The sequence below is a fragment of the Bos taurus genome, chromosome 19 (genome assembly GCF_002263795.3).
Source record: "Bos taurus isolate L1 Dominette 01449 registration number 42190680 breed Hereford chromosome 19, ARS-UCD2.0, whole genome shotgun sequence".
Taxonomy (NCBI): domain Eukaryota; kingdom Metazoa; phylum Chordata; class Mammalia; order Artiodactyla; family Bovidae; genus Bos; species Bos taurus.
The window spans coordinates 26152773-26175550 of NC_037346.1; the positions used below are offsets into that span (position 1 = coordinate 26152773).

The 22778-nt window shown below is 39.6% G+C and overlaps 1 protein-coding gene across 4 annotated transcripts in view; it reads right to left on the minus strand.

Annotated features, from left to right (window-relative positions):
• The window catches only part of RABEP1 (rabaptin, RAB GTPase binding effector protein 1), a 96730-nt gene that overhangs the window by 2912 nt on the left and 71040 nt on the right, over positions 1-22778 (minus strand). For all 4 annotated transcript variants that reach the window (XM_005220197.5, XM_010815899.4, XM_059877805.1 and 1 more), the window contains 8 exons: positions 22588-22692; positions 18234-18350; positions 13131-13229; positions 8586-8726; positions 5246-5435; positions 4557-4612; positions 2171-2269; positions 658-774 (listed from right to left, as the gene is read on the minus strand). In XM_005220197.5, the coding sequence (XP_005220254.1) occupies positions 658-774; positions 2171-2269; positions 4557-4612; positions 5246-5435; positions 8586-8726; positions 13131-13229; positions 18234-18350; positions 22588-22692 (924 nt within the window). The remainder of the gene's footprint in view (positions 1-657; positions 775-2170; positions 2270-4556; positions 4613-5245; positions 5436-8585; positions 8727-13130; positions 13230-18233; positions 18351-22587; positions 22693-22778) is intronic.

Genomic DNA, 22778 nt, shown 5'->3' on the forward strand with positions numbered 1-22778 from the left:
TAAAGCAACTATCCTTCAATTAAAAATAAGTTTTAAAAAGATTAAAAACAAACTAAGAAATAATTCCCCACAGCTGCTGTGTAACAGACCCAGTGTAAGGTGCTGGGACCATGGAGATGAGTGGGACCTGATCCCTGAGAAGCCATAGTTCAGTTGAGGGAACAAACAAGCTTTACAGAATTTCAGCACAATATACTAAACATGCCTGGGGACTCAAAGAGGGTTCCACGGGGAGGAAAAAGCTAATAAGCAGGGCCTTGGAAGAAGGAACAAGGGGGCAATGAGACAAGGGTGCTTCCAGAGGGAACACCATGTTGGGTGCAAGGAACCACAAGTAGTTTTTAAAAATTATAACAGTATAAAATGTAAGGTGTAGAGAGAGAGGCCTGGTTGAGAAAAGTCTTACATGCCATGTAAGGGCTTTACACACCACCCTTAAGGGCAGCAAGGAGGAAAAAAAGGGGTATGTGTGAGGGACAATGGAGGGACAGGTTTCCAGCTGAAATGACCAGGCAGGAATATGGGGCAGGGGCAGCCATAGTCTCTAGTCTAAGTTTTGTCAGAGGTTGAGTCAGGGATTAGAAAATTCTCCTGGACGCCAAGAACCCCGAAAGTGCCTCCTCGGTGTTCCATCTAGGGGTTTCCCAAATGCCTCACCTGAAGGGTCTGAGAAAGCTTTACGAAATCTCTCTGCACTTGTTCACTGACGTCTAGTTCAGTCTGCAACCTCTGAGCTTTGTTCTTCTCTTCAAACATTAGTTGTTCGACAGTAACCTAAAAAATACAAGTTTTGAATGAGGATTAATGCTGGAAAGCCACAGATGAGTCACTCAGGGAACCCGGGCAGCTCTTGTTTCCTACTGCAAGAGAGAAAAAATGGTGCCTGTAACCCTTTAAGATGGTGTTGCTGCTGCTGCTGCTAAGTCGCTTCAGTCGTGTCCTTCTCTGTGCGACCCCATAGACGGCAGCCCACCAGGCTCCCCCATCGCTGGGATTCTCCAGGCAAGAACACTGGAGTGGGTTGCCATTTCCTTCTCCAATGCATGAAAGGGAAAAGTCAAAGTGAAGTCACTCAGTCGTGTCCGACTCTTAGCAACCCCATGGACTGCAGCCTACCAGGCTCCTCCATCCATGGGATTTTCCAGGCAAGGGTACTGGAGTGGGGTGCCATTGCCTTCTCTGTAAGATGGTGTTAGTCTCCCTTTATTTCTGTCTTCACAAGGCAAGGGTGCAAGCTGCTTAAACTACCTGCTCTAGATCCTAAAGTGAATCAAGTATTAGAGCCAAATTAAAATGAAAGTGCAGGCCCCACCTCTCACCCCCAGCAGCCCACTGATAATGATTAATCATCAAAAATTAGCTGCTGTTAAGATCAACAGCTATCATAGCAACAGGGAGAGAAACTTTAGGGCTTTTCTCTGATAATCACGACAGTTAAGCATCTGCCAGGAAAATCCTCTGAGTCAGCCTTAGGCAGCCCTGCTATCTCCAGTCTTCCTGACAGAAACTCCATCAGGACCCGTGCGTGTGAGCCTTTCTAAAATCAAAGGACTATCAAAAAATAATATTTTTACATTTAAAGGTCAGACCACAGCCCCCCTGAAAGCAAACTTCCCCCACAATTAGCCACATGCACTTTTATTCTAACAGGACTAATCAGAATGTGGGCAGCAAATACGATTCAGTGCACCATTGGATAAAATCAATCAAATGGAATGGCACTTCCAGAGCAGTGTCTCTGGCTTCAATGGTGCCAAGTCTGGTTCATGGCCTTCAGCCAGCGGGGTCTGTGACAGAGACCCGCAAAGCTGGCAGTGTGCAGAGACCTAACCCAGCTCTGAAGAGAGAAATCCATTTTTCCCTGAAGCGGAGAATCACCAGCTCTCAGAAGGGGACTCTATCAAAGGAGCAGGGCTTTTTTTTAAACAGGGAAGATGTGCTCCTACATCCTTTACATTGCTGTGGGTTTTTAAAACATTATTTATTTATTAGGCTGGGCCAGGTCTTAGCTGTGGCATGCAAACTCCTAGCTGTGGCAGGTCGGATCTAGATCCCTGACCAGACATCGAACCTGGACCCCCTGCATTGGGAGCACAGTCTTAGCCACTGAACCACCAGGAAGTCCCTGTTTGTTTGTTTTTTAAGGAAACTACCAACAACAATGTTTCACCTTAGCAGCAGTTTCTTTCTTCAGCTGTTCTTCCAATGTCATTTTCATCTCCTGAAGACTCTCAAGCTGTTGAGACTTCTCTCTCAATGTGGACTCCAACTGTAAAATTAAGAAGGAAAAAGCTGAAACACAGAAGCTCCCTGCAGGTGACAGCACGCCTGCCAGAGGAGCCCGCAGCCTGAAGAACTGCACCCAGTGCTCGTCTTCCTAGGCCTTGGATACTGGCTGTGCTTGGAATCTTCTCCTTACCCTCTGATATCTGTGGATTTTCAATCTATTCTTCAAGACCTATTGTTTCTTTTATTAAACGTTTATTAGGTACCTCCTATGTGCTGCAGGACAGACAGACGTGTAACTTAACTGTGGCATATGACCATGGATGAAGAAGCACTTAACTCTGCCAGAAAAGTTGGCAAGGGCTTCCCTGAAGAGATGACATCTGACCCTTAAAGGGGCTATAAAGGGGAGAAGGTGGAGAGAGACTCCAAAAGGAGGGAGTTGACACATAAAAATAATGAGTTAAGGAACTGAGCTGAGTTCTTGCTACCTCACAGCACAGGGTGCTGGCCCTGGAGGCTGAGGCCCAAGAGGCAGTGGTGAGGCTGGGGAGCCCAACTGGGCTAAGGGAACTACTGAAGGGTTTTAAACCAGACTGGCTCACAGTCAAGTTTATAATCTTTAAAGATCACCTTGGTTTCAATACAAAAATGAATTGGAAATGGATACATTTTGGAGTCAGGGAAAGAAGTTAGGCTGTTACGATGAGTCAGGTGAGCACTGACGTCAATCCAAACAGTGGGAGTGGGACAGACAGACACACTGGGACACTGGTGACTCCTGCCAGCACAACCTTGACAGCACAGGGGGGCCGAAGCCAGATGGCAGGGGGTGGAGGAATGACTGGGAGGTCAGGTAGTGGAGATGACTCTTTCAAGAACTCTGGGCATAAAAGGAAGAAGAAAGGTTGGTAGCTGGAGAAAGAAGTGCAATTCAAAGAGAAACTTCTCCCCTCTTTACTAGGAGGCATCTGAGCGTGGTTATGCAAAATGGAAAAAACCAATTAACACATAGAAGTTCAAGGCCCACAGTAAAAGGAAGATAGTGAAGATGCCAGGAAAAGACGTGAGTGGTTCAGTCAAAGCACATGTGCAGTGACAGAAGACTGGTCAGAATCAGGTCATCACCCTTTATGATGCAAGAAAAGAGAAGACTGGGAGGAAAAAGGCAAACATGTTACTGCGGAGGCAAGAGCTGAAGATGGTCCTGCTTATGATAGGGGTACAAGGCCATCATGAGGTGAGGTGAGTGGTGACTGAACAGCCACTGCAGGGAACAGAAGGGAACAACTAAGAACAGACGAAAAGCTACTGAGCAACACATGGCACCAGGAGCAGGCATGTTACTCCTTCCAGTGGTCCAAGAGCCAGAGAAGGTGGACACCAGGATTAGCCCAGGGTTGGGCATAGCGAGTAAGGTCAGCAGAAGGACAAGGTACGAGGGGGCTTGCAGGCCCTGGGGGAGACTAGCTAAAGAGACAAGCCCTGTCAGATGCCACTTAGAAGCAAAGAAAGCAAAGTCATGAGGAAGCTGCTAAAACCAGAAGAAAAGGAAAAGTTCAAGGAACTGAATGTCTGAATGAGGTTCTCAGACAAACCTATAGGATAAAGGGCTAGAAAGATGGTAGACTGGGGTCAGGAGATATGAGCCTGAAGTGAGACTTCAGAAGTGGGGCAAGGTGCAGGCAGGAGTGTGGGAAGGAAGGGCTGGGTGGAGGTAAAGGTCACTGACTCAAGGAATTATGAGGCCAATGAGCTGAATGGGGTCATTTACCAAAAGGTGTTCATGATGTCTAAGAGACGGAGACTAAGCCAGGTGGAAAACATCACCTCCTGTTTGTAACAGACTTCATACATATTTCCATGGTAGCTTTAAGTATGTATCATGTCAAGACCATGCCTTGGGTGGTCCAGTAGCTAAGACTCCATGCTCCCAATACAGGGGGCCAAGGATCGATCCCTGTTCAGGGAATTAGATCTCACATGCCACAACTAAGACCCAGCGCAGTCACTTAAACCAGCCAAATAAATATCCTTTAAAGAAAAGACCATGCCTTGCCTGTCTTCCCACCGCAGTGGAAGCTCCAGACTAAGTCACATCTCAGTCTTCCCTGTATCTCTTCCTGCCAACACAGAGCAGGCTCTCACCAAATGGTCTCTACTGTCATCAGCCACTATATTCCATCATATTCTACTATACTTTTCCTGGGTGTTCCTTGAAGGCAGGGACTATGTTCTAACTATACTTTATACCTTAAGTCTAACACAGTAGGACTCAATAAATACCTACTAGCTGCTGACAGAATCAATTTGAAACTTGTGAAACTCACCTGTCCTTTTTCTACTTTTATTCTTTCTAATTCAGCTTTTAGGCTAGAGATGGAAGCTAGGAGGAAAAAAGGAGACATGTTAGCATTTACTGATTATTTTGCATTTAAATCTTAAAATGCCCTTTTGTACCACAGCTCAATCTCACAACAAAACGAGTCAAATGTACTGAACACAGTCAGTAGGGTGGTGGTGGGGGACCAACATCCTCTTCTCACAGTTATCCCCAACCAATCAGCGTAACATTCAAGCTCATGTCAAAGTCAGAGCGCACACAAATGAACACCATGGCATAAACTATCTCTGCCTCAAATACCGACACTTCACGATGTGGTGGGGTGGGGCGGGGTAACCCTGGCAGAAGTCTGTTAACACTTCTAAGTTCTGAAGGAACTGCCACCTATCGTCTCACAAGCTCCAGTGTCTGGGTTCAAGTCCTGAGTTCCCTGTCTATTTAGTAACTGCCAGAGAGGCCACCAGAGCTCCTAAAAAGATGAGTTTGGGTTTGTTTTTTTTTAAACTCCTTATCAGGGGCTATATCAGAACATGTGGGAAAAGGGATTGAGTCCTTACTTAGTTCCTTCCTATACTTTTTGTTTTCTACATTCCAAGACTATGTACTACTTCTTATAACCAGAGAAAAGTTTTATTTAGTGCCTCCAATTCTAAACTACATCACTTTTATCTTCACCTATTTCTTCTTTGCAGTTTTCTATTTCTAGCTGCAGAGTTTCTTCAAGGTTTTCTTTTAAACACTGTTCTGCTTGAATCTGCTCTTTCAGGAAAAGTATTTCAGCCTTCAGCTTCTCTTCCATGTGATCCGCTGCTGTCCGCACATTAACGATATTCTCACGGTATTTTAATACCAACTCCCGGAGTGCCTGGATCCAAGAAACAAATAGTTATTGGGTTTTTAAGGGTGAAAGAAAATAAACAAAAAAAGCTAAAGATTTTCTGCAACCAGAACTTCAGATATTATTTTAATTCAAAACTTAGGACTTTGAACCCAACCCATTATGGGCTTCAAGAGGCAGGTGTCATGCCATGTTAATATTCAGTATGTTATAGAAATAAGATAACATTGCCAAGCAAAAAATGTATATTGTGAACTACATATTTTTCCCTCAAAACTGTTTCATAAATGTAAAAATTAAAATGTTGGATGATTTACAATGTGGGGTTCACTATGAATAGCTTAGACACTTCCACTATTATCTGCTTAAATTTGAGAGGAGTTAGTGAATGAGGACCAAAAAGACTGAAACTCAGTAACAAGTGTAAACTCCAAAATGACAAAATATACTTATTTATTTGTTCATTCAAATAAACACTTGTTGAACATCTACCACAAAGGCAAAGTACTGTTAGGTCTGAGGCAAGTATGCAATGAGAGGCTTTCTAAGGTGTAATAAATTTTCTGTAATAAATTCAGTTTAAGTCTTATTTTACTTTTTCCCTAAATTGTAGTTGTCTTCTTCTAAAAACCCTCCCAATTATATCCTAAAGCAACCCTACAGTAAAAACTGGGCTTCTTAGATAACTACCAAATGTATATAAATAATAAATATAAAATAAAATAATTAAATATATAAATAATAAAAGAACAGCAGGAAAAAAAGTAATTGAAAATCTGTATCAAGAAAAATTTCATTAAGATTTATTAAAGAATCAAGCTTTACAGGCTAGAATGGTTATAACCTTCAAGGATTCTTGGCATTTCTTAAAAATCTAGGTATTAAAAGTCTCTATAGAACATGGAAGAGAGGAATCTTTCCTGCCAAGAGAAAAGTTTGACAAGGAAAGTGGAATACTGACAGCAAAAGTAGACAGGTCCTCAAAACTTTCTCCCTGATGATATCAGTCACCAGTTCAGAAAGGATAGAGAGCTCTTCAGAGTGTCAGTAACCTGAGCTGAGACCACAGGTTGGGGGAGGGCAGGGAAAGGAGAGGGAGACAGCAAGGAGCTAAAAGGAAGGGCAGGCAATGGAGCCTGTGTAAATAAGTAAGAACAAAATATAAGTCATGTTAACATCTATACAGGAGAACAGAATGAGGTCCAAACAGTAGGGGATGAATCTATAGGGCAGGATTAGGAAACATTGTTACTTACAAAGCTATAAATCTCTGTACTGTCTGACTTTTTAAAATTTAACAATTATAAATTTCTTAAAAAAAAAAAGACCAAAAGATATTACAAGAAATATTTTTCTATTTTGAGAGTTGCTTTATGAAATCTCATCTTTGCCTATTTGATTTATGTTTACTTGGGTTTAGCCCAAGATGATATTTTTCATATATTGAAAGATTTTTAAACATGAATATAAAGGCTGGAAAAAGTTGAGATAGTTATGAATGTCTCAAGAAACTTCAGGCCTCGCAGCCCTGATTCACACAACCACAAAAGAATGGAAGTGATCAAGTGTTATAAAAGTTACCAGAAGAAAGAAGGAGTGTGCTGTATCCTAAGTGCTATATAGAAAACCTAACATCACAAGGAGCCAGCATGGAGACCCCCTTCAAGTATTTCATTTCTGGTGCATTCTCAATTATCCTGCAAGAATAATAGAGACCTTCAATTTGGCAAAGGATTCTTAGATACAGCATTGAAAGCATAAGCCAACAGAAGAAAAGGAGAGATAAACTGGACTTTATCAAAATTAAAAACTTTTATGTTTCAAAGGACACCATCAAGAAAATGAAAAAGACAATCCATAAAATGGGAGAAAACACTTGTAACTCATTTTATTTACCTGATAAGGTACTTATATCTAGAATTTATAAAGAATTCTTATAACTCAAAAAAATAAAAGGCAAACAACCCAATTTTAGAGTAAGCAAAGGATCTTAAAACAGGTATTTCTCCAAGGAAGATATAAAAATGCCCAATAAACATATGAAAAGATGCTCAATAACCATTAGGGAAATGCAAATTAGGGAAATGGAAATCAAAACTACAATGAGACACCATTTCACACCCTCCAGGATGGTGATAATCACAAAGCGAGATAACAATGATTATTAGTGAGAATGTGGAGAAATGACCCAGAAGATCCACTCCTAGGTTTAAACCCAAGAGAAATGAAAACATATGTCCACACCAAAACCTATACGTGAATGTTTATGGCAACATATTCATAGTCCAAAGTGGAAACAACCCAAATGTCCATTAGTAGACAAAGGGATAAACAAAACAGCCATATAGTAGAGTATTATTTGGTCATAAAAATGAATGAAATACTGGTAACATGTTATATGACATTAATGAACCTTGAAAACAAAAAGATATATCAAAGAAGCCAGACACAAAAGACCACAAATTATATGATTCCATTCATATGAAAGAAAGGACAATCTATAGACGAAAGTAGATCAGTTGTTGCTTAAGGCTTGGGGAGGAAGGGTTGAATAAAAGGTAAGGGGATTCTCTTTGAGGTTATGAATATGTACTAAAAATGACTGTGGTGATGGCTACACATCTGAGAATATATTTTAAAACATTGAATTGTACACTTTTAACAGGTAAATTATTTGGTAAGTGAATTATATCTCAGTAAAATCTGGTTTGTTTTTTTTTTTTGGCCACATTTCCAGTTGCATCCATGTGGCTGCAAATGGCATTATTTTGTTCTTTTTTATGGCTATTTTCCATTGTATATTATGTACCACATCGTCTTTATCCATTCATCGGTAGGTGGACATTTGGGTAGTTCCCACGTCTTGGCTATTGTGAATAGCATTGTTTTGAACATAGGGGTGCATGTATCTTTTTAAATCACAGTTTTGTCCAAATATATGCCCAAGAGTGAAATTGCTGGATCATGTGAAAACTCAATTTTTAGTTTTCTGAGGAACCTGCATACTGTTCTCCACAGTGGCTGAACCAACTTACATTCCCACCAATAGTGCAGAAGGGTTTCCTTTTCTCCACACCCTCTCTAGCATTTATTTGTAAACTTTTTTAAAAAGAAGAATTTTAGACATTTCAGAAAATGTAGGTGTTCACATTTTTGATCATATAGAAAACAAGTTACCTCCATAGTGTCTGGGAGAATGAAGTCTTCTGCTTGTTGTAATGACACATGCAAGCTATGCTTTCCCTGAAGACTGTCATTATCTTTCTGTAACCTCACCAGTTCTTCTGAAACCTGTTCCCGTGACTGCATCAGCACTGCCTAAAATAGAAACAGACACTAATCACAGCCAGAAAGGTAAATCTTGTCTGCTGATAACTGCACCAGTGAAAAACAAAGGTCAAACGAAATAAGGGCTGAGGATGGAGGGTACATGACAAAGCTCTGTAAGACTCACAGAAAGTAGATCAGAGATTTACTGACTTACAGCCATTACATATATTCAAGGGGATAGGAAATGAAGCAAGTACCTGAGTTCATTCTCCACTGTTTCTACCAAAGGCTTGAAGGTAATGAATTTCTTCCCCCACATCCCTAGGACCAGCATCTCTAGCTCAATGGAAGAGGTTTACATAATTGAGACTTGTATCAAACACAGTGCATATTCCAAGACAACTCCTATCCTCACAGCATGGCATCCCACAGGAAGTAGGGAGAAACAGAAAGCAGTGACTTCATCTTTCATTACACACATACGTGTTCAAGCTCAGGACCACAGTGAGTGGCCCAAGGACCCCAAATATTAGGAAATACAGGGCATTTGAGGAGCTCATTCTTAAAATGGAACGTGTTCTTACTTTTTCTGCTGGCTGACGTATAAAACAATTTTAGGTATTTCCTGTGAATTTATATCAATATAAAAGTCAGTCAGCTAATTTGAGTATAACATACAATTGCAGATACAACTGCAGATACAATTCTGTAAAAGTATTTCTGATAATTTTTAATACTAACCATTGAACTTAAAACATACACTTAACAAGATTACTCTACCTTCAACATTTGTTTAGCAGCTACTATTCTAACCAAGCGTTTTACTGCCTATGGGAAACAGGGATAACCAACAGACTGCCCTAGAGAAGCTCATGGTGCAGTGGAGGGAAAGACAAGTAAACCCAGAATCACCCAACCATACTTCAGGTGCTGTAACAGACAAGGGTACCGCAGTGATAAAGGGACAAAGGGCATCTAATTAGCAGAGAGGATTCAAGAAGATTTCCCACAGAAGGTGACCACTGCATCCTGAAGGACAACCAGGCTGCTGGTAGGAAGGCAAGGTCATGTAAAAGTTTTGGTTAATTCTACCAGCTCTTATTTATTTCAGACCAGAATGCTGCCTTATGCTTAATTTCAACCCAACAAAACATTAGCACTCTACTACCTTTTGGATATGAAAGAAGGGAAAAAGAGAATATGTTTATATTTGTTTATTACTGTAACGAGGAAAACAAAGATAAACCAAGAATACCTGTAAAATATCATGGATAGGAGTGGTGGGAACTGAGTGAAAGGATGAGGGAATGGCAGTGAAATTTCTAAGTGGTTACATATGCTTATGGTTCTGATTTATGAACCATGTTGCTTGTTCAGAAAACAAAAGAGTAAATCAAAAAAGAAGAAAATCAAAAATGTAATACACAGCTCCATTTGCTTGTGTTTATATTCAATAGACTGGTTCCAAATAGGTAAAGGAGTACATCAAGGCTGTGTATTGTCACTCTGCTTGTTTAACTTCTATGCAGAGTACATCATGAGAAACGCTGAGCTGGAAGAAGCACAAGCTGGAATCAAGATTGCTGGGAGAAATATCAATAACCTCAGATATGCAGATGACACCACCCTTATGGCAGAAAGTGAAGAGGAACTAAAAAGCCTCTTGATGAAAGTGAAAAAGGAGAGTGAAAAAGTTGGCTTAAAGCTCAACATTCAGAAAACGAAGATCATGGCATCCGGTCCCATCACTTCATGGGAAATAGATGGGGAAACAGTGGAAACAGTGGCTGACTTTATTTTCCTGGGCTCCAGAATCACTGCAGATGGTGACTGCAGCCATGAAATTAAAAGACGCTTACTCCTTGGAAGGACAGTTATGACGAACCTAGACAGCATATTAAAAAGCAGAGACATTAGTTTGTCAACAAAGGTCTGTCTAGCCAAGGCTATGGTTTTTCCAGTGGTCATGTATGGATGTGAGAGTTGGACTATAAACAAAGCTGAGCACCAAAGAAGTGATGCTTTTGAACTGTGGTGTTGGAGAAGACTCTTGAGAGTCCCTTGGCCTGCAAGGAGATCCAACCAGTCCATCCTAAAGGAAATCAGTCCTGGGTGTTCATTGGAAGGACTGATGTTGAAGCTGAAACTCCAATATTTTGGCCACCTGATGCGAAGAGCTGACTCATTTGAAAAGACGCTGGGAAAGATTGAGAGCAGGAGGAGAAGGGGACGACAGAGGATGAGATGGCTGGATGGCATCACCGACACAATGGACATGGGTTTGGGTGGACTCCGGGAATTGGTAATGGACAGGGAGGCCTGGCGTGCTGCGGTTCATGGGATTGCAAAGAGTTGGACACGACTGAGCAACTAAACTGAACTGTATTCAAACTGATAACACAACCATAGAAAGAAAAACCAATTCAAGTAATTTTTAAACACAACACCCAGACTGTAAATCCTCACCTGGGATACATTCTCAGAGTAAAAAGAACTACAGTTGTTCTTTGGTATCCACAGAGTCTTGATTCCAAGACATGCTCCCATACCAAATGTGAGATACTCAACTCACTTACAGCCAGCCCTCTGCATCCACGTATGCGGACCCAATGGATATGGAGGGCCAACAAAGAAATGCTGAACTTCACTTAATAGGTTTGCTGTTGGTAGCAATATTAATGTAATCACTCTAAAACTACTGTGTCCCCATCTTAACCAAGTGATGGAACTTAATGTCACCAACAACGGAACCACCCATCATTACATGCCTCTTGTTATGAACTTTCCACTGAATCATTTCATCCATGTAGTATTCTTTCCAAACTGTCTGACCATGTGGAAATAATCAAATACACTCTACAAGGCAAATGGTCTGGACTCTTATTAACAATGTTAATGTTGTAAATGCCAAAGGAAAAAAAAGAAGTGGGTGACTATTCTAGATTAAAAGAATAAAGTGACATGACAACAAAGTAACAATATGTGATCTCTGACTGGTTCCTTGATCAAAAAGTAAAAGGAGCACTAAAACAATCAAGGGCTTTGGGGAACAATAGTTACATTTTAAGCACATAATAACAGTATTGTGATTACGTAGAACAACTTCTTTGTTCTTTGGAGACACATACTGAGACATTTAGGAGTGTCATGATGTCTACAACTTACTTTCAAATGGCTCAGAAAAAAAAAACAAATACACATGTACATTATATAACATACATATATATGAAAGAGACTGAGTAACAACTGGAAGCACACAAAATGTGGCAAAATATTAACTAGTAAGCCTAAGTGAAGATCTTATGAGTGTTCATTCCATAAACATAAACATCTCTTAGTTTGAAAATTTTCAAAACAGTGGGAGATATCAAGATTCCAACCACTACCGTAGCTACTCTTCTCTGAAGAGGAGGAAACTGAGTAATGAAACTTTGCCAGCATTTAACTGTTTTTGAGGTCAGATTATTATTTCATAGTCTCTAATTAATGAAAAGACATGAAACTCTCCAGTCAATGTTGAGAATGAGATGTTCCTCAAAAGACCAGGGCTGGTATTCAGGGGTCAGCTCAAGGCCATTCATATACTGACCCAATGCCCCTCAAAAAACAATTACCATACAATCTAGGGTCTGTGTGTTTTCCTGTCATCCCTGGAGGAGATGGACAAGAGGCAACTCTGCAGGATCACTCCAGCAGGACCAGCACTGGTGTAATTTACAAAGGGCCGTCAGATGCAGGGCTCCAACTCTGAGAAAATGGAAGAAAAGGCAAATGGAGCCTGCCTGGGGATGAGGAGGCCCAAAGCTGGAGAACAATTCTGCAGAGGTTCCAGGCAGTTCTTGTTTGGGAAGCTATCTGTTCCTATTCCTCTCAAAACTGACAGCCTTCTAGAAGTTCTCCATTACTGTAGCAATTATGATGCACTTTTATCATATCATAATGCCTATGAAATTACTGAGGCTTTTTTCTTTTTTTTAATAAGTCAGCTGTCCAGGAAAAGTGCAGTAGCTGCTCAAAAGCTGTACCTCTCCTAGGGCTTTTAGAGGTTAACATTTAACTTGTATTCATAACTGAAAATTAAATGCTGGCCCATAGTTTATTTTGTTTAGATTTCTCAAATCAAAGAAAAGTAAGTTAAATGTGATCATTTTTTTTAATCAAGAGGTAAGTTTAAAAAAAGAATAATCTCTTTACATAATCTTGTTCATTACTAATGTTCTGTAGGCTCTGAAAAACATAACAGGAACCACTTTGGCCAGGAAGATAAAGTCATATCAAAGATTATTTCAAGATAGAATGCACTTAATATGTTGTTGTTAAGTCACCTAAGTCATGTCCTACTCTTTGAGACCCCATGGACTACAGCATGCCAGGCTCCTCTGTCCTCCATGATCTCTTAGAGTTTACTCAAAATATTTACCATAGTTAATGTTTATTTAACTGTTAACTTACCATCTGTTCCTGAACATCCCTCTTTGCCTGGGAAAACCCCTGCTGTAACTCTTCAAGTAAGATTTCCGATGCTTGGGCTCTTAGGACAAGTGCAGAGATCTTGAAAGAAAAAAAAAAAATCATACACAGAAAACATGGCTATTAGGAATCTGGCTATTCTGAAACTAACTCTACCATCTCCTGCTTAATGTCCAGAATTGATTTTTTTAGTAGTTCATAAAACACCACTCATCTACCCACTGTGTACAAACATCTCAGCCTTTCAGATGACACACGGCAGTACCAAAACTCCCCGGGGGTCACCCACTGCCATACATGGACAACGCATTATATGGTCTCTAGACACAGATATTAATCCATGTGACCCAGTTATAAATATTATTCTTAAAAGAGTTAATTAAAAATCAAAAAAAATTTGAAACTGTCCACACACACACAAAAACCCACACAGTTTAAAGGATAAACAAATCTTCTCTGAACTAGCTGCAGTCTTCCAAGATGATGTACTTAAGAGAAGAGATACATGAGAAACTCCCCTGAATTAGTTTAATGTTCCCGATGAGGGGTTTATGTACAAGTTGATGACTTGTATATAAGACTGGTAAAATAAAAATAAATTTGGTTAGACATTTTAAAAATGATTAGTTTCAGAATTCTGTCTCCAGTAGTAGCAAAATATGTAGTGTGAACCAACCTTCCTGTTGAGAATTAAGAAAACCAGACAAAAATAAGGCAAAAAATAATCACAGAGCCGAGGACCAGAATGAGGACACTTGGAGAACTGGATGCAGCCTCTGCAACAGCTCTTCTCCAGAAGCACGTGCCAATTCCAAAAATAACAGATGCGACACTGAGAAACAGAGCAGAGTGTCTCAGAGCCTCAGGAAGAGGGGCAAAAGTTAAAAGAGTCCAAGACCCACTACACAGGAATCCCTGGTAACACCCTGCACTTTGGATTGGGTCCCCAAAGGGACATACCCAAGAGTATAAGGAAAGAATTTAAAATAATCAACCTTCACAACTTCATACAATCTCAATTCCTGTAAACAAATTAAGGTGATCCATGACTGGATTATTGGTGACCCACAACTAGTTGTCTGCCTCTAAGAAAAATTATTTCATTTCAACAATTTTCATATATAATGTCTAGCACTCAAGTAAGAATGCACAAGAAAAGACTATGATAAAAAAAACAAAAGGAAATGATAGAAAACAAAACAGAAACACATCTACAATGAATCCACATGTTATTAAAAGCAGACTTTAAAACAGCTGTATTTGATCTGTTTAGAAATTTAGCCCCACCAGAGATTTAATGGAAACAATAAAAACAACCAAATGGAAATAATAAACTAAAAAAGCAATTATCCAAATTATTAAAAATTCAATGAATAAATTTAGATTAGACCTACTGGAAGAGAAAATCAGTGATCTGACAATAATAAAGACAAAAATGATGGGAAATAAAGAAGATTAAAGAAGCCATGTAGATGCAATGCTAACGTCTAACATACAAAAAATATTTGAAGATCGTAACAGTCAATGGAAATAAATGGTAGAGTTAAAATTAACCTATGCAAAAACTCCATAATTTCACACCTACACATACTCAAGAGAAATAAGTCCACATGTCCACTAAAAGACATGTACAAGAATGTTAGAAAGTATGTTCACTCACAATAGTCAAAAACCAGAAACAATCCAAATATCTCTCAACTGTAGAATGGATAAATGAACTATGCTATAATCATGTTATAGAATATACACAGCATTAAAAAACCTAACCACTGATATACAGAACAGTATGGATAAGTCTCACAGACACAATGACCAAACAGACTGGATCCTAAAGGCTACACACCATATGATTCCATTCACATGAAGTCCAAGAACAAGCAATACTAAAAACATAGTGTTAAAAGCTAGAATACTGGCCACCTCTAAATACAGCAGGTAGGGTATTTACTTATTAGTAAAGAACATAAAGGTATTAAAAGTGGTCTATATCTTGATGCAGATGATAATTTATTACCTGGTAAAACTGTCCACAAAATAAAGCTCACCAAATTGTACACTTGAGAGTTATGCACTTTACTGTATCAATAAAAAACAAATTTTTAAAGAGACATATGGTTGAGAAAATTCCAATTATGATGTGAGAACACTGGTTCAGAGACCCAAGATACCCTGTGAACTCCAAACAGCAGAAATATGAAGAAAAATATACTGAGGTATATAGTAGAGTACAATTGTTAACAAAAGACAAAAGAACATTTTTAAAAAGAGCTAGGGAAAAAATGACATTTTTCCTTCAAAGGAGCAATAATAAGACTGATAGCTGACTTCTCATCAGAAACATGGAAGCCAGAAGCAATGGAATAATAACTTCAAAGTGCTGAAAGAAAACAACATAAGTACTCAGAATTCTACACCTGGCCAGAGTATCCTTCCTGAATGAAGGTGGAAGAAAAAGATACGTCTAATAAACAAAAATATAAGAGAATGGACTTCTGGCACTGTCCAAGAGGGACTAAGCCCACCAAGGCCATTCTCTCCCCTGATTACACCCAAAAATTTCTGGGTAAAATACAAAAAGCAACTACCTGAGGACTCTAAAAACTAAACAAAAGCAGATGAGAACAATTTATACAGCAGTTTACTGCTTATTTGGGGTTTTTTCCTATTTTCTTGCCAGCATGAATCTGAGAGCGGCTCCAACTGTAAAGCAACAAGAGATGCAGCAGCACAGGATAAACAACTTGTCTTTCTGACCACAGGGCCAGGACAGGGTCCCTGTGAGCTGAAGAGTAGAGTGGTATTGAGAGAGAAAGCTAGAAGAGGATGCCCTAATTCTGTGCGTGAACCAGCACAAGTCTCACACTCACCCCTGAGCTATATACACACAGGGACACAGTCAGAGAAGCACGGCAAAGGCTTTCAACAATGAACTGACATTAGAACTACCTACTACACTAGGCAAGACAGAACTTATGAACTGAACCTAATCTGGATAACAGAACTCAGTCTCACAAAAAAACATTTAGTCTCCAAGATCAATCTAAAAGTACTTGACATAGAAAGAATCAGGAAAATGTGGCCAATTCTCAACAGGAAAGAAAATCAACATATGCCAACCCCATGACAACCTAGATTGGAATTATCAAAGATTTTGAAGTAGCGATTGTAACTATGCTGCCTAGAGTAAAGGTGAATATTCTTGAAATGAATGAAAACATGGTTCTTAGTAGAGAAATAAAAACTAAAAAAAAGTGAAAAACTGACTATCACAGAATCTGGCACAAAAACAGGTGAACAGATTCATTAATTAAAATAGAGTCCTGAAACTGACCCACACATGTATGTTCACTTGATAGCTTACAAAGATGATCTTGCAGAGCAATGATAAAAAGGTAATCTTTCACTAAATGGTACAGGAATGGACTATCCAAATGAAAAAAAAGAATGTATAAAAATTTACCCTTATATATAGCTTATACATAAAACTCACTTCTAGATGGATTTTGGATATAAATGCAGGTAGCTATAAACGATGAAGCTTCTACAAAATATATGAAAATATGTTCATAACCCCAGGATCATGATAAAAATCACTAAATCATAAAGAGAAGGATCAATAAATTTAACTATATTAAAGTTAATAAACTTCTTCAAAAGACATCATTAAAATAACAAAAACATAAGGTACTAGGTAGAAGACATTCAGGACACATCAGCAAAGGTTCTAACAAGATCATGTAAAGAATTCCTAAGAGAAGAACAAGCAAAAAAAAAAAAGAGAGAGAGAGAAAAAAAAAGAGAGAGAGAGAGAGAAACAACCCAATAAAAAAAATAAAGACTTGAGAAGTAATTTCATACATACACACACACACACACAGCAATATCCCAATGGCAAATAGACACAAAAAATGCTAAATAACCTCAATGGTCATAACAGAAATGCAAACTAAGCCACAATGAAATACTATTACACACCCACCAAAACAGCTATAGTTAAAATAAAACAAAACAAAGTCTGCCAAGACTGTGGACCCACAGGAATTTGCTGGGGAGAGTATAAACTCATACAACCACTTTCTGGCACTATTATCTCCAAAAGTTGACATACATTTTGAACATTTTGACCCAGACATTCCACTCCTAGGCATATACCCAGCAGCAGCAACATGGGCAAAAAGTCCTATACAAAAATTTCAAAGTAGAATTATTCATAATATCCCAGAAATGTATACAACCCAAAGGCTAATCAACATTAAGATGGATAAATTATAATATAACCATATAATGAACTGTACAACTATACAACAATGAAAATAACAACTGCCACACATTTGTAACCAGGAACGCCACAATGTTGAATGGAGAAAGACAGACACAAAAGAATACAAACTATGTAATTCACTTGTTAAAATAAAAAAGCAGACAAAACTGATCTAACGGTGTTAAGTTAGGGCTATACTTACTTCTGGGGAGAAAACAGTAAGCAGAGGGGGGAAGTGAGGGTTTCTGAAGTACTAGCTAGGTTTCTTGCAGAAGGAAATGGCAACCCACTCCAGTGTTCTTGCCTGGAGAATCCCAGGGACAGCAGAGCCTGGTGGGCTGCTGTCTATGGGGTCACCCGGAGTCGGACACGACTGAAGCAACTTAGCAGCAGCAGCAGCAGCTAGGTTTCTATCAGTCAATCTTGGTGGTTATACAGATATTAGTTCAGGTATGTTTGGTGTATCTGTATATAAGGTTGGGGGGTTTTCTAGGCATGCTACACTTTTTCAAAAAGTCAAGAAGATAACTAATATCTTTGTCAGCAGGTTTCTTATGCAGCAGAAAAACCTAATAAAAATCAAAGGGGAAAAGGGAGCCAGAGCCTCCTGATTATTCACTAATCAGTTATTTCAAAAGTTATTTTCCTTAAATCTGTAAAACAGACACCAGAGAAAGATCAGTTTGAGATATTTTTATCTGATGGAAAATAACAGAACTGTCAGATCTTCGGGGCAAGAAAAAAATATTACTTTGTTTTTAGAACTCTCTCATTTAAACAACTCAGTCATCTCCCACGGGTCACATTCTAAAACCCTCATTTACCTGGTGACTGGAATCTTCAGTGCTCTGCTTTATGAAGTCTTCCAGTTCCTGTTTATCTTTCATCGTCTTCTCTAACTGATCATTTGCTTGCCTTAGCATCACCTGTAGTTTTTTCACCTATGCAATTTTAAATGTCAATTAGAAGGAAGTACCAGAATTTTCATAGAATTTTTTTAAATCCCTAGCTCCAGGAAATTTTAAATATAATCTTTTTTCCTGAGAATCGTATTTTTCAATTTAGGAAAAAATTGAGATGAGTTAACTATATTGTGCTTTACAGTTAACAATACATTTTTCATATCCATTTGAAAATATACGCTTTTCCTCTCCTATGTCTTCTAGGCTAGGGCCCTGGCCTCCTTGACTCTAATCTGTCTTCAGCCTCCAGTCTACAATCCACACTAACACAATAAATATTTCTAAAATGAAAGTCAAATCATATTAAGTCCCTACTTAAAATCCTTAAATGCCTCCCAAAGTCTTCAAGATAAAATTTAAACCCCTTCAGTCATCACAACACTGCTCCCCTCAGTGATCTCATCATGGCCTTCCCTCTGGAGCTTCTTTTCCCACCATTTTCCCCAACTGTCTCTCTATCTCCCGACCCTCACACGTCCTCTGCCTAGCCACATGAACTAGTCACAGTCCCTGGAACACACAATTTTCCTTCATGACTGTTCACATCTTTCCTCTCTTTCAACACCCTTTCCCTACTAGCTCTACAACAAACTTAGCTGAACCCTAACCCTAACTCTTGAGAGATCCAACCAGTCCATTCTAAAGGAGATCAGTCCTGGGTGTTCTTTGGAAGGAATGATGCTAAAGCTGAAACTCCAGTACTTTGGTCACCTGATGCGAAGAGTTGACTCACTGGAAAACACTCTGATGCTGGGAGGAATTGGGGGCAGAAGGAGAAGGGGACAACAGAGGATGTGATGGCTGGACGGCATCACTGACTCGATGGACATGAGTTTGAGTGAACTCCAGGAGTTGGTGATGGACAGAGAGGCCTGGCGTGCTGCAATTCATGGGGTCGCAAAGAGTCGGACACGACTGAGCAACTGAACTGAACTGAACCCTAACCTTCCCTAGTTAACATCCCATAGTTAAGTTAGATGTCTCTACTCCTCATCTAGTTCTATTTGTACAAGAACAACCCACACTGAAAGGATGGCTTGGGTTGAAACACTAAAAACTCCCCATGGGCAGTACTGTGTTCTCTCTGTATCTAAACACTCAGAACCCAGCAAAGTGCCTACACGTTGAAGCAAGAGCAAAATGTCTGACATGACTATGGAACCCAAGATGACCCATTCCTGTACCAAACTACCAGAGGCCATCTATTGCTATATTAGCTTCACAAACAGCTTTAGAAATTTACCTTTAAGGCATCTAAACACACACACACACACACACACACACACGGAGGAAATTCATGCCAAAGGCATTTGAAAATATTAAGCCATCATTCTAATCAGCTTAAGCTTAAAGACTAGGGTAGCACTTCCATAATAACCAAAGAACAATTTGAAAATATTAGAAAAAAAATTATTTTTTTCCTTGTATATACTTTCACAAGTCTACTCTCATGAAATTCTATATTATGTTCTAAATGTTATCAAGGAACCCACTATTAGGCACTGTATTTGGCAAGTTCAGCATTTGCTCAGTTGTGTCTGACTCTTTGTGACCCCATGGACTGCTGCACACCAGGCTTCCCTGTCTATCATCAACTCCCAGAGCCTACTCAAACTAATGTCCATCAAGTCAGTGATGCCATCCAGCCATCTCATCCTCTGTTGTCCCCTTCTCCTCCTGCCCCAAATCCCTCCCAGCATCAGAGTCTTTTCCAAAGAGTCAACTCTTCACATAAGGTGGCCAAAGTACTGGAGTTTCAGCTTCAGCATCAGTTCTTCCAATGAATATTCAGGACTGATTTCCTTTAGGATGGACTGGTTGGATCTCCTCGCAGTCCAAGGGGCTCTTAAGAGTCTTCTCCAACACCACAGTTCAAAAGCATCAATTCTTCTGCACTCAGCTTTCTTTATAGTCCAACTCTCACATCCATACATGACTACGGAAAAACCAGAGCTTTGACTAGATAGTAAAGTAATGTTGGTAAAGTAATGTCTCTGCTTTTTAATATGCTGTCTAGGTTAGTCATAACTTTTCTTCCAAGGAGCAAGCATCTTTTAATTTCATGGCTGCAGTCACCATCTGCAGTGATTTTGGAGCCCCCAAAAATTAAGTTTGTCACTGTTTCCATTGTTTCCCCCTCTATTTGTCATGAATTGATGGGACCGGAAGCCATGATCTTAATTTTCTGAATGCTGAGTTTTAAGCCAACTTTTTCACTCCCCTCTTTCACTTTCATCAAGAAGCCCTTTACTTCTTCGCTTTCTGCCATGAGGGTGGTGTCATGTGCATATCTGAGGTTATTGATATTTCTCCCAGCAACCGTGATTCCAGCTTGTGTTTCACCCAGCCCAGCATTTTGCATGACGTACTCTGCATATAAGTTAAACAAGCAGGGTGACAATATACAGTCTTGACTTACTCCTTTCCCAATTTGGAACCAGTTTGTAGTTCTATGGCCAGTTCTAACTGTTGCTTCTTGACCTGCATACAGATTTCTCAGGAGGCAGGTCAGATGGTCTGGTATTCCCATCTCTTGAAGAATTTTCCACAGTTTATTGTGATCCACACAGTCAAAGGCTTTAGCATAGTCAATAAAGCAGAAGTAGGTGTTTTTCTGGAACTCTCTTGCTTTTTCCATGATCCAGCGGATGTTGGCAATTTGATCTCTGGTTCCTCTGCCTTTTCTAAATCCAGCTTCAACATCTGGAATTTCATGGTTCACGTACTGTTGAAGCCTGGCTTGGAGAATTTTGAGCATTACTTTGCTGGCGTGTAAGATGAGTGCAATTGTGCGTTAGTTTGAACATTCTTTGGCATTGTCCTTCTTTGGACTGGAATGAAAACTGACCTTTTCCAGTCCTGTGACCACTGCTGAGTTTTCCAGATTTGCTGGCATATTGAGTGCAGCACTTTCACAGCATCATCTTTTAGGATTTGAAATAGATCAACTGGAATTCCATCACCTCCACTAGCTTTGTTCATAGTGATGCTTCCTAAGGCCCACTTGACTTCACATTCCAGGATGTCTGGCTCTAGGTCAGTGATCACGCCATCGTGGTTATCTAGGTCATGAAGATATTTTTTGTATAGTTCTTCTGTGTATTCTTGCCACCTCTTCTGCTTCTCTTAGGTCCATACCATTTCTGTCCTTTATTGTGCCCATCTTTGCAGCAGCAGCAGTTGCATGAAATGTTCCCTTGGTATCTCTAATTTTCTTGAAGAGATCTCTAGTCTTTCCCATTCTATTGTTTGCCTCTATTTCCTTGCATTGATAGCTGAGGAAAGCTTTCTTATTTCTCCTTGCTATTCTTTGGAACTCTGCATTCAAATGGGTATATCTTTCCCTTTCTCCTTTGCCTTTCGTTTCTCTTCTTTTCTCAGCTATTTGTAAGGCCTCCTCAGACAACCATTTTGCCTTTTTGCATTTCTTTTTCTTGGGGATGGTCTTGATCACTGCCTCCTGTACAATGTCACGTACCTCCATCTATAGTTCTCCAGGCAGTCTGTCTATCAGATCTAATCCTTTGAATCTATTTGTCCACTGTATAATCGTAAGGGATTTGATTTAGGTCATACCTGAATGGTCTAGTGGTTTTCCCTACTTTCTCCAATTAAGTCTGAATTTGGCAATAAGGAGTTCATTATCTGAGCCACAGCCAGCTCCCAGTCTTGTTTTTGTATTGTATTTGGAAAGGTCTTGTCAATCTCAGCATATCTGATCTACCAAATCTTAATTTCTGTGACCCCATAAACTACCCTTATTTCAACAAATTTATGACAAGACATGGGCAATAAGCAACAAAGAGTCCAAACAATGGTTAATGTAATATTCAATTAAGCTTTTATCCAATAAGCAATAGTAAACCCCTTATCTCCCTAACCCTCCATAATCATAAAGCACTTTCCATGTGTATGCATTCATGACAATAACCTGTCTAGGCCTTGAGCAGAAAGAACAGGTTGGAGAGGAGATATGCCAGCTGAGCTGACCAGTGTGGTACTGGGCAAGCTAGCCATGCAAAGACACACAAAAGCAAAAATTCTGTCATGTCCTGCCACTGGATATGTAACTGACATCACAAGCACCAGATTATTTCAGACTTCACAAGATGGATAAACTTCATAAAGCAAATTGGGAGGGGTGAAAAGCAATTAATTCAGCAGCTCCAATGAAAACAACAGCTTACCAGTTTTGCACACCCCAAAAGAAACTCACCTGGTCTCTTGTTTCAGCCTCCTGAATCTGAATTCCTTGTAATTGTTTTTCATAATTGGAACACATATCACAGCGTCTACCAAGTTTATTTCCAGCATTGTGTATCTGAAGGACACCAAAATTATCTCTTATTAGAGTGAACAAAATAAGTCCACAAAACATACATGAGGAATACTTGTAGTCTTACCTAT